Source organism: Lynx rufus, unplaced genomic scaffold (genome assembly GCF_022079265.1).
Source record: "Lynx rufus isolate CCGP_SWC_20201006 ecotype Redwood Valley unplaced genomic scaffold, mLynRuf1.p SCAF_7, whole genome shotgun sequence".
Lineage (NCBI taxonomy): Eukaryota > Metazoa > Chordata > Mammalia > Carnivora > Felidae > Lynx > Lynx rufus.
The window spans coordinates 117,672,801-117,686,033 of record NW_025814889.1 but is presented as its reverse complement, the minus strand read 5'-3'; the positions used below and the strand labels follow the sequence as shown (position 1 = coordinate 117,686,033).

The 13,233-nt window shown below is 35.8% G+C and overlaps 1 protein-coding gene across 1 annotated transcript in view; it reads right to left on the bottom strand.

Moving 5' to 3' along the window:
- The window catches only part of CFAP54 (cilia and flagella associated protein 54), a 290,869-nt gene that overhangs the window by 194,016 nt on the left and 83,620 nt on the right, over positions 1-13,233 (bottom strand). The window contains exons 20-22 of the mRNA XM_047065944.1: positions 12,580-12,756; positions 9,167-9,259; positions 8,720-8,905 (exon numbers count right to left, since the gene is read on the bottom strand). Of these exons, the coding sequence (XP_046921900.1) occupies positions 8,720-8,905; positions 9,167-9,259; positions 12,580-12,756 (456 nt within the window). The remainder of the gene's footprint in view (positions 1-8,719; positions 8,906-9,166; positions 9,260-12,579; positions 12,757-13,233) is intronic.

Here is a 13,233-nt window from a genome sequence, read left to right as displayed (position 1 = left end):
GGGGCAGAGAGAGAGGGAGACACAGAATCCAAAGCAGGCTCCAGGCTCCAGCTGTCAGCATAGAGCCCAACGCAGGGCTTGAAGCCACAAATGGTGAGATTATGACCTGAGCCAAAGTTGGACGCTTAACCAACTGAGTCACCCAGGTGCTCCAAGGCCATGATATGCTTTTAATTTGACACATTCAACATTAGGCAAAATAACTGATTTCACTGGTAAAATATAGAAGCTCGAGAGAAGAAAAATCATCAACTTACCTATTTCTTTTGGTAGAATATATTTCTTCAAAGATATTCCTTAAAATCATTCTATTCAAATATGTACAACAATATGAAATCTCACCACATAAGTTACGTGCTGCTTCAAATTCTTAATGGAAGCAGGTAGGATACAAAGTACAAACAAATTAATTAAGTATGTAAATGGCATGTTGCTAGAATATAGTCCACTCAAAGGAATAATTTACAGGGCCAGAACTTTTTCAATCTGCCAACTCCACCCTCATAATCAACCAACCAGTAAAATGTTACGAAGTTTCTACTCTGCACTAACCACTGTGAGGATAGGTTCTTCAAAGCTTAAAATGACCTTATATGCCATTAAACTCTAATCAAGTTACAAATATAAAACACCTGAAATCACCAGAAAAACTACAAAGAATAACATAATAACTGTGGAGGCTTAGAAAAGGAGAAATTAGGGGTTCAAAAAGGAGTCTGTGCTTGAGTTGAACCCTAAGGCAGGGATAAGGTTCACATGGGCACAGTTGAGACAGAACCTGAAAAGGGTCCAATAGCGAAAATCATCACAGAACATTTAGGAGAGACTGAAAAGACAGGTCAGAATTTGAAGAAAAGCAGAAAACATGATGGACAGGTAAAATGGGATACGATTTCAGAAGGTCTTAAAATTCAGGTGGAAGTACTTAAAGATGTCAAGTACTAGTCTGAGCACTTTGTATGCATTATTGTATTGACACCCCATTTCATTTTTATGAAGTGAACTCTATGGCCATTCCTATTTTTCAGATGAGGAAACTGAGGGATTAAGAAGTTAAATAATTTGTACAGAGCCTGGTATTCAGTAAAAATAGTAGAGCCAAGACCTAGAGCAGTGGATGAGGTCACTTCACTGGCTGCATTGGTCAAATGAAGGAGTTGGGAGTTGGACTAGGTGGTCACTAAAACATAATTCTAACACTTACCACGGAAATTAATAACAGATGATGTGTAATTGAGTTGGGTGAAATTAAAATCGGATGTTCTTTCCTTTTAAAACATATGCTTCTAAAAATAATGTCATTTATTCAGTTAGTGGACATTGTAAAACAAGAAAAGATACGATGATAAAACTAAGGTTTGTAACTTCATGAGTTTTTGTGGGTTAACAGAGCAGTGCCATGGTATAAGACGGTGAGCTTACAGATTTTAGATGGGGTGAGAGTAAAATAAGAGAAAAAAGCACCAGAAAACTAATGAAATAATTAAGTACAGTAGAGACGCTCCTTGATACATGATCCTCATGTGTCTTCCCAAGCTCCACACTCAGTTGTCTTCCCCACATTCCTTTTCAGTTGCCTTTGCAAGCTCCTACTCTTTTCCCCATTCTCTTTACACTGGCATGTCCCAGGGCTCAGTCTTTGGACCTCTTCTCTCTTCTGTTTGCACTTATTTCCTTAGTGGAATAATCCAGCCCCATGGCTGTGCCACATGACTAATCTCAAATCCTTCTCCTGCCCAGACCTCTCTCCCATGCTCCAGATTCATATATCTAACTGACTATTCAACAATTCTCCCTGAATATCTAATAAACATCTTACCACAACATGTCTTAAAATGAATTTCTGATTTCCCTCTGCCCCAAATCTATACCACCCACAGCACTCCTGAACTCAGTTGATGTCAAGTCTATCCTTCCAGTTAGTCAACTAAACATCTTAGAGTCATCTTTTCTTTTTCTCTTTATATTATTTCCACTAGGAACTCTTGTTAACTCCTCCTTCAGAACATATCCAGGATCTGACCACTTCTCACCACATCAACTATTATCACACTGGCCAAGCTACCACCATCTCTCATTGGGTTGCAGTAATAGAGACGTCCCTCTGCTTCCATCCCTGTCCTATTATGGTCTATTCCCAACACAGCATCCAGGGTAAGACTTTGAAAACAGAAGTCATATTATGTCATCCCACTTCTCATAAAAAAAAAAAAAAAACCTTTCCAATGGTTGTTCATTTCACTCAAAGTAAAAGCCAAAGTTCTTCTTTTTTTAAATTCTTCTTTTTTAATTTAATGTGTAATTGAGTTGGGTGAAATTAAAATTGGATGTTCTTTCCTTTTAAAACATATTCTTCTAAAAATAATATCATTTATTCAATTAGTGGACATTGTAAAATAAGCAAAGATACCATGATAAAACTATGGTTTGTAAATTCACAACTTTTTGTGGGTTAACAGAGCAGTGCCATGATATAAGATGGTGAACTTACAGATTTTATTTAAATCCAAGTTAGTTAACATACAGTGTGATAATGATTTCAGGAATAGAATTCAGTAATTCGTCACTTAACGTATAACACCCAGTGCTCATCCCAACAAGTGCCCTCCTTAATGCCCCTCAACTCTTTAGCCCTTCCCCCCACCCAACATCCTGCCAGCTGCCTTCAGTTTGTTCTCTGTATTTAAGGGTCTCGTATGGTTTGTCTTCCTCTCTGATGTTATATTATTTTTGCTTCCCTTCCCATATGTTCATTTGTTTTGTATCTTAAATTCCACATGAGTGAGAATCATAGGATATTTATCTTTCTCTGACTGACTTATTTCACTTAACATAATACACTCTAGTTCTATCCACGTTGTTGCAAATGGCAAGATTTCATTCTTTTTGATCACTGAGTAATATTCCAGTGTGTGTGTGTGTGTGTGTGTGTGTGTGTGTCCATTCATCAGCTGATGGACATTTGGGCTTTTTCCATACTTTAAAAGCCAAAGTTCTTACAGTGGCCTAGAAGTCTTTTTCTGCTCACCCACCCATCTACTTACCTTTTACCTCTCTAACCACTTCTTTTATTTTCCATGGGTCTCTCTGCTCCAGTCACAATGCCTCCTTGCTGTTTATCAAACATAGCAGGTAAGACTCTGAAAACTATAGGGCTTTTGCTCTAGCTCCTTCTGCAGAATTTTCTTTCTCCTGTGAGCCCCTCCCTTGCCTCCTTTAAGTCTCTGCTTAAATCTCACCTTCTAGATGAGGCCTTCCCTGATCACCCTATTTGATACTGTGAACTACTTTCCCTTCTCTCACTTCACACTTCTAATTCCTCAGAACATACTCCACTTTTTCTTTCCATAGAACTTATCTATGTTTCTCTTTCCATAGAACTTATCTTGTAACATAGATAATTTACTTATTTACTGTGTTGTTTATTACCTATCTCTTATCATAGCATTTTGTTGACTTTGCTTAGAGCAGTGGTTCTCAAAGTATGGTCCCTGGACCGTCAGTATAACCATCACCTAAGAACTTGTTGGAAATGGAAAATTCCAGGCCCTACCCCAGACCTAGTGAGTAAAAAATTCTGGTGGTAGGACACAACAATCTGTTTAACAAGCACTCCAAGATGCGCACTCAAGGTTTATAATCACTAGCCTGGAGCATTGCCTAGCACAGAGTAAGCACACAATAATTACATGTTAAACAAAATTTAAAATCTTTTTTTCCTGGTAATTTTCCTACATTCACAGAAGAGGACATTCAATGATTGTACTACAACACAGTTGACTAGCCCAGGATGAGTGCCTGACCCAAGGTGGGTGCTTTATAGCACCTTGTGCAAAGCAAAATGGACCCCCACCCAAAGTGTGGCTCTGCTGTCTAGGCTGATGGCACTACATGTACCAGAAGGATTTGAGAGAAAGTTTATTACTCACACAAGGGGCTCCCAGGGAATGTTGGACAGGCACAAGCAGGCCTGGGAAGGAATGGGCTGGGCTTTGATTAGTGCTTGGGGGTGGGAAGGGGTAGGAATTGGGAAAGCTGCTGCCAGATGGGAGATTTACATTTCCTGTCAGCACCAAAGGTAAGCTCATAGACCTCCTATCAGCCTGCCTATGTATGGAACCAAAGGGAAAAAGAGGGGTGAGATTTAAAAACAAGTCAGTGGTCAAACATCAAAAAAGAGATCAGATTCATTATATTTGGTGGATCACTCAGAATCTCTTTCCTAGGAATCTGGAATCCAGATTAGGAGGCAACCAGGTAGCCTCTCTTTATACCTGAAATTGAAGGATATATAAAAATACAGGAGCTGCCATTTTTTCCTTCAGAGATGGAGAAGTAAAGAAAGTCAGTCTTTAGGGGCATCTGGGTGGCTCAGTCAGTTAAGCATCCAACTCTTGATTTGGATTCAGGTCATGACCTCACAGTTAAGGGATTGGGCCCTGAGTTAGGCTCTGTGCTACTTGAGATTCTCTCTTCCTCTCTCTCTGCCCCTCCCCCATACTTGCGTGCACCCTGTCTCTCTGAAAATAAATAAACATTAAGAAAGAAAGAAAGAAAGAAAGAAAGAAAGAGAGAGAGAGAGAGAAAGAAAGAAAGAAAGAAAGAAAGAAAGAAAGAAAGAAAGAAAGAAAAGAAAGAAAGAAAGTCAATCTTTAGAGAAAAAGAAGCGATGTATACAGAGAACCAAAGGTATGAGGCCTGAGGCTGCCTGGGGTCCAGTGGCTTCCCAGGGCCTCACTGCATTCCTTAAGTCAGGCTGGTTCCCTTATTTGCAATCATAGTCTTAACTGAAACCATAAGTCAAAATTACCTAAATATGGGTTAATGTTGTGGTAATGAGATTGAGAAAAGAGACAGTTCAAAGGAACAAGAGATGACATCTAGCACAGAACCTAGCACAAAGTAGACAATAAATAATTCATCAATAAACAGATGAAGTAGGGAGAGAAGCAATATTCAGTTAGAGAACAAGAGGAAAAAGAAGAGTCGAGACTTCTTAAAGAGCTTTTTAAAATGGGATAACTAGGGGCACTTGGGTGGCTGAATCAGCTGAGCATCCGACCCTTGATTTCAGTTCAGGTCATGATGCCAGGATCGTGAGATCATAATCCCAGGATCATGAGATCTAGCCCTGCATCGGGCTCCACACAGAGCATGGAGCCTGCTTAAGATTCTCTCTCTCTCCCTCTGCCCCTCTCCCCTGATCATGCTTTCTCTCTCTCTCTCTAAAATAAAAAAAAAAATAAAATAAAAAATGGGATGGCTATCTTTTCCCTGCTAGCTTTATTGTTTTTAATTTGTAATTGATCAGTGACAAAAGGCAAACCTCTGTTTATCAAAGAGTTTTGATGAATTCATATATAAAGTGAAAAAAAGTATGAATTTCATTCTCCTGCCACCACTGAGATACTGACAAAGCATTCACCTCCCAACACTGAAATCTACTGCCAGTACTGATCATCAAGACCCACTGAACAACACTAACCCAGCAGAGAAGAGATGGCAGAGATGTGGGCTCTAGAAGAACCTGGCCCAGGTTAGAGGTTGAGTACATGACTCTTGGACCTGGACAGAACAGTAGAAAGGCATGAGCTGGTTCAAGCATCAGGCTTATCACCTGCTACCCGAGTAACCTTGGGTTACTTAATTACGTGACTTCCCTTAGACACCCTTTCTCAAATAAAATGGGATTGGCAGAGGAAGGATTAAATTCATCTCAGTTTCCTAAACTATACAATGAAATTAATAGTATCATCTCACTGTGGGGCACCTGGGTGGTTCAGTCGATTAAGCGTCTGCTCAGGTCATGATCTCAAGGTTTCATGAGTTCAAGCCCTGAGTCAGGCTCTGTACTGGCAGCACAGCTGGGATTCTCTCTCTCTCTCTCCCTCTCTCTCTGTCCCTTCCCTACCTGTACTGTCTCTGTCTCTCCCAAAATAAATAAATAAACTTAAAAATAATAGTATCACTTCACTGCATTACTGTAATAAACAAAATAATGAATTTTTAAATGCCTGGCACATAGTAGTTTTTAAATAAATATATCCCCGATTTCTTTTTCTTAATAAGTCATTGTGCCCACTCATTATCTGATTGAGTAGTTCAATAATCCAGATATTTGGTCTTATATCCATTTTAGAAATTGGGAAATTGAGACCAGGCAATTTGCCCAAATTCCTACAGTCCTCCTCATTAGGTTTCTTATTTTCTACATTTTATATCATATTATCTAGTCACTCCTGACTTAAAGGTGAAAAATAAGAAGAAATGAGGCTATAAAGAAGGGGAAATTGGAAAATATCTGTAGAAAATATATCGTTTATAAAGGTTCCTCAAACAATTTTCCAGATAGCCTAAATTAATAGCTTTCTACACTGAGGGGAAACCTAATAAAGATTCGACTGACTTTATTAATGTCTATAGAATAGTGTTGAGTGAAAGTACAACCTAATGTTCCAAGCCAAGTTAATCATAGGCATTTAGCGAAATGTCACTATGTCTTACTATAAAATACATATGATAATGTTTTTTAAAGAGCTGAATCATCCTGAAACTAAAAACTAACCACTGTCAGGAAAAAGAGATTGCAATTCCAAAGGCAAGGTACATTTTCTTGCTGGAACTTAAAAGCTTAAACTCGAGCTGTAAATTAAAGAGTTTTACTAAGTTTACTAAGTAAAAAAATTTTGCTTCAGTCACTTAACATTATGAGAGAGAATGTTCATATACTGTCATAAATGAATACAGTACTGTAAATATCATTATCAATAATGAAACATTGGTCATTATTTCATGGCACTTCTTGTTATTCCAACAGAATAGCTGGGGGTTGGTTTTATTAACTTTCAATGAAGGTTCTGCCAAATGAAACCCAAAAGTCAAACCTCCCTGGAGAAAAATTAGGCCTTGATAAAATACTCAGTTCCTCACTTTGAAATAACGCCATCACTGCAAATTAGGAAATATATTAGATTCCAAAGAAATAAAAACATCAGAAAACCATGAGCCAATATGATATGCTAAATCCTAGCAATTCTCTCAATTTAATTTTCTTTGAAAAATATGATAATATAAAATACCACTAAGATCTATCTTTTAATACTAATCAACTATTAAGAGAAAAAAATAGCAAAATAGAAACATGATAAAATTTAAAATAGCCATCATTTCTATAGCCAACAATAGGCTTAAAATTAGATTCTTGAGACTTAGGTCAATGAGTCACTCTTTCTAGTGTCCTTATTCACTGGTAACGGGCAATCATTTCAGCAAATATGTTAATTCATGAGTATATTCATAACTAAAAACAATAACAATATTTATTAGTGCCTACTGTGTGGTAATTGCTATGGTTAAACATCTGGCATGCATAATTCCATTTAATACTCCTAATACATCTGGGAGGTAACTACTATTATTATTATTCCCACCTCACAGATGAAAGTTACTTGCTCAATATTACATGACTAGTGTGAACCTGAACTCAGGTCTGCGTGTCTTTACTAACCCAGATATTTCACTTCTGTGAATCCATCTCAAAAAAGCAATCGTGGATGCAGATAAAGATGTATATACCAAGATGTATAAGGCAGCTTTGCTTATACTAGCAAAAGACTGGAAAATATCTAACTGCCCCACAATAAAGATTACTAAGTAAACTATGATCTATCTATAAGATGCAATATCATTAAAAGATGCAATATCAAAAAAAAAAGATGCAATACCATTATAAAATACAGCTGTTAAAATTTATACTATGAGGGCGCATGGGTGGCTCAGTCAGTTAAGCATCCGACTTCAGCTCAGGTCATGATCTCACAGTTCATGAGTTCGAGTCCCATGTCAGGCTCTGTGCAGACAGCTCAGAGCCTGGAGCCTGCTTCGGATTCTGTGTCTCCCTCTCTCTCTGCCCCTCCTCCACTCACACTCTATCTTTTTCTCTCTCAAAAATAAATAAACATTAAAAAAAAATTAAAAAATTATACTACGGAAGAATACTTAATGGAATGAAAAAATTGTCAATTATATATTAAATGAAAATATCAGGATATAAAATAATATATACTATAATTAAAATTATATATTATACATAAATTAAAACACATATGTGTGTATGCATATGTTTCTATAAAAATGTGTGTGTGTGTAAGTGTATACAGGCATACACACACACACACAAATGAAAAGATACCTCTGGATCAGGGTTTCTCAATCTTGGTACTACTGACATTTTGGGCTGGGTAATTCTTTGTTATGGAGGGCTGTCCTTTACATTTAGAGTGCTTATCAGCATCCCTGGCCTCTACCCACCAGATGCCAGAAGCACCCTCCTAGGTTATGACAACCAAAAATGTCTCCAGACATTGACAAATGTCCCCTAGCGGCCAAAATTGCCCCAGGTTGAGAACTGCTACTCTGGATGACAGGATAACAGTTAACATGTATTTTCTTCTTTGTGCATTTCAATATTTTCTAAATTTCTAAAATTACCATGTGTTACATTTGTAATCCAGGGGAAAAATGCTATTATAAAAATCAAATTCACTAAAAAGGAAAGAAATGATTCTTATTTTATGAGACTACCCTGCCCTAATGGAAAATACGTATTTACAGGAGCTTTAAAATATCTGCTGTGACTTTTTTTCCCATTGGAAATTACTTAGTAACAGCTCAACAGAAAAAAAAAAAAAACGCAAGAAATTAGCAGAATCTCTTCTACCTGCGTCAAGAACATCCGAGTAGTAACAGCAGAAAGAGGTGGATAAACCAGAATTGGTTTAGTTGTCTCCCCAATGGCATCACCAATAAGCTTCCCGTTAGAAGAATAAGCAGCAATTGCAAAGACATATTTTTCATTTGTTTCTAAACCTTTCACTTCAAAAATGCTTTTACCATCAGCTGGTATCTGTTAACAAAAACATATTTCAAGTTATGTATGGAAAATTGAAGTAATGTGACTTTAAAAATATGATTAAGTAACCCTTATATATAATAAAAAACAAAAGTTTTTGCATTCACTGTTGGATTTTAGTTATCACTTAAATTGAAATTCACTGAAATAATGACATTATAAGGAGGGAAAAACACTCAATTGTCATAAATGAGTCTTTGGGTAAGATTTCCTGATGTTTAAAGTTTTGTTGTTTTTTTTTTTAATTTGACATACCGCTTCTCCTGAGTTTGGGAGGTGATTATTGTTTAGCCTTACTTTTCCATAGCTTCCTTCTGCTTTGCAACCCAAAATGCAGTACCAGGAGACCTGCAGAGGAGAAAGATGAGCCCATTATCTATAGCCTGTTTAACAAGGCATTCAATTTCTTTTATCAAGATGTGGCACTTGTGATGAGCACTGGGTGTTGTATGGAAGTGTTGAATCACTAAATTGTACACCTGAAACTATTATCACACTATATGTCAACTAACTGGAATTTAAATAAAAATTTTAAAGGCAAAAAAGATGTGGCAAAAGGAATACTTTCCCAAATGAAAATGTTACTATTCAAGTTTTAAAACATGGAATCTAAGTTTACAAATATATTTAGGTTTGTTCTCAAAAAAATATAATAATAAAGACAAATATAGGGCTTGTTTCCCTGAGACTACAAAGACTATTACTCATTGTTGACTATTTTAACTACCATGAACTGAGCAGTTCCTATATGCTAAATATTGTTAGGAAATTTACATAAACTTTCTAATATTTGCAACATCTGTATGAAATGGGATTACTATTGTCATTTTGCTTTACAGGAAATGGAGACACAAAAATGTTCAATAATTTGCTCAAGATCAGATAGTAGCATGGTATTTGATCATTCTTAAATATATGCGGGAACCAAAAGCAAATGCAAATTCTACAGGAACAATCAAACTTGAACTTTAATTAAGTGGTTAGAAATGGTTCTTCTGCCAAGATGTCAAAATAATGGAGATTGCTCACTGGAATGAACTGTTTTCACTGTAGAGAAAAAGGGAGCAAGTTGATACCTAGGGAATGGCATTATATAGGAGCCATGCTGTCCTGGGGTTGGGGTTGGGGAGGTTGTCATCACTGTGTCACTTCCAACATCTCAACTCCTAAATGAGAGGAAAACTGGAAAGAAGGGAAAACATAATTGTCTCTAAGAAGCAACTGCCTCTTACAGCTTAGCCTCTTCCTCCAGGTCAACAGAAAAATCCTAAAGGTGTCTTATCTGCACAACTAGTTTTCAACCCTGGCTGTGCAGAATCACTTTTTAAAATGCAGTTTTCACAGAATCAACCATTTTTAAAAATTACATATACCCAAGTCTGCCTAGCCTCAATGAATTAGAGTTTCTGGTACAAGTGTCCAAACTTCTGTGTCTATAAAGAAAACTGCTCAGGTAATTAAGGAACACTAGACAAAGGAAGAACTCCAACGACAAAGACAGCATTGAAGGAACTTGGAAGCTGAAGCCAGAAAGGGAAAAAAAATCAAATGATTCTCAGAAAAAATTTTAAAAACTAACTTTCCTTAACTTCCCATGCAAAAAAGAGTACCATTTTACACAGAAGGGAAAAAAGGCAGAAAGATTGTATTATATGACTTAGATTATTATTTCCTCTAAGGTAAGCTCTCTATGTAAACTAGAATTTGAAGGGTAAATTCTCTCTAAAAGCATTTTTACAAGCAGATTTATATTTTTATTTTGTTCCACAAATGCAAACATCTTAGTTTGTGTAATTATAAGGAACAATGTATAATTAGAATCTACACAACAGTAAAGACACCATGAACAAATCACCATTAACTTTAGAAGCAAAAGTTTATTAATAACATCAGCATTTTCAACTATTAAAACAGATTTTAATGAAACAAATGCTTAACACAAGATTTTGATAAAACAGAAGATGGCTGAACCCTCTAATCAGAAATATTATTTAAGACCACAGCACCATCTAGTGTTGATGAGCATGTAACAGCAATAATTTCCTAGAGCACACAACTCTACTAATTTACAATATATATAAACTTCATATAATGTGCTAAGTGACAGGTCCCACAACTACAGGTCAGATATTGAATTCTTATATATTCCTATTTCTAAGCATTATGTAATAAGATAGACTATTTACTAATTTTAAACATAAAAAAAGATTTTGGTTAAATGAACCAAAACATTTGAAAAAAAAAAAAAAAAAGAAAAGAAAACAAAGAAAAACTCTTGGTAAGGCATCTAGTCTTAGCTCTGTACCGAATTTCCAAAATCAGTGAATCCTCATTTGTAACCAGATCTAAAAAATCCAAAGTTTAACTTTCAAAATGCTAGCTATTATAATAATGCATTTATTACAACACAGTTAGGTGTAAGATGAATGTTACTTCTATTTCCCTAATCATAAAGCATTATAAAGGTGATATTACTTCTCACTGATGTCCATATCCCATTAGTCTGAAGCTCCTCAAAGAATGGACTCAAACTTTGTGATTATTTTTGTACCTCCATTATCTTGCACAGAGTTGGACAGGTAAAAGATACTCAGTAATGCTCACTGGATACGATTTATCGAAAAAATCACCAAATAATGTAATCACACTCTATACCATCATTAAGTGTCTTAAGCAAACTTTACTATACATGTTTAATATAAGATATTGTGGAACATCAAGTATAATGTGCCAAGAATGTTATATGTTATCTCATTTAATTTTCACAATAAACATATTTTACAAATAAAACCACCACCATCACCACCACCTCAGAAAGTATATTTAGATTTCCTAAGGTCATATTGCTAGGAAGTAGGGGAGCTACAATTTTAAACCTGTATCTGTCTGACTTTAAAGCCTCTGCCCTTCCCACTATACCGAGTTGATATAAGTTCAGCAGAATATCCTAAAAACAATCAAAGATAAAACTTTATTTGTTATACAACATCAAAGAGAATGTTGTTGATAATCCAAAAAAAGGAAAATTTAATGTTTAAAATAGAAATCAGGTGGAACCAAATGCTTGTGAGGACACTAAATCTCAACTTAGAATCATATTTAGGCCAAGTTCCAAGGCATTGGAGATGGGAGAAAGAGTTCATCCTTCAATAAATACATAAAGATTTATGACTTATAATATGGTTGGAACTGTCATATGTTTATATTAAAAGAATCCCCCATTTACTTGGAAGAACTCTGGGAAAAACCTCAAAATTTGCTATTTCCAAATTTCCTATCTCCATCATTGGCTCTGAGAATAACATCTATCCTCCTCAAATGTCTGATTCCAGGTCATCTGAGACCTTCTCCATCTTGAACACACACTTGGGTCAGCATATGACCGTGCCATGGTGATAAAGATACTTAAGACAGAAATACTTCTCTACTGTTTCTCCTTACTATACATTTGGGGATAGCAAGGCTATATATAGAGCATAAAGGGAAATAGCATAAAGAAGGAAAGGTCATGAAGAAACATAGTTAAGACATTACAATACTAATCCCAGTGTTCAGTGCTTATAAATAAGACTATTCAAGTCCTAAGAGCAACAGAGGTATCAATCATGATAGTCATAAAAGTACTTGTGTCGCTTTGCCTGAAATAAAGATCACAATGGGCAACATACCTTAACATCTGAAATAAATGGAGCAGGTTTCAATGTCACAGAACAATGAGTTCGGGATAGCAGGATAGGTGGGGGAGGGATACTGCTTTTCTTTCTTTTCGAACTCTCCACATATTTTTGATATGAATATAGGGCATTTTGTTCTGTTTCAATCTTCTCAATTAAAGAATATGCTTCCTATAATAAAGTGTGAACATAGAAAAATACATTTCAAGATTTGAAGTGCATTTATATTTCTAGAATTCTGGTAATGTTAAACAACATTATCTTGCTATATATAGCTTTTTGAGCCTCAGAATTATACCTGCTTCGAGCACTGAATGCTTTAGCTACTAAATAAGGCCAAGTAAAAAATAGCTATAAATTAAATAAAGTAATGGAGGCATACTTACATGTCTAATATGCTTATCATTATATTAATATTAAACATTTCATTTTCATATCAAACCCTATGAATATCTAACATCATAATTTCACTGTCCTTAACTAATTCATAGCACAATCATTTATATATACTGATGAACTATACACCTACCCTTAATGCAACTTGAAATGTGACTCTCAAGTAATGAGACTACTGGCATATGTGACTTATGAAATGAATATTATTGAAAGTTTCTTACTATCAGCAAGGAGAAATAAAAACACCTATTC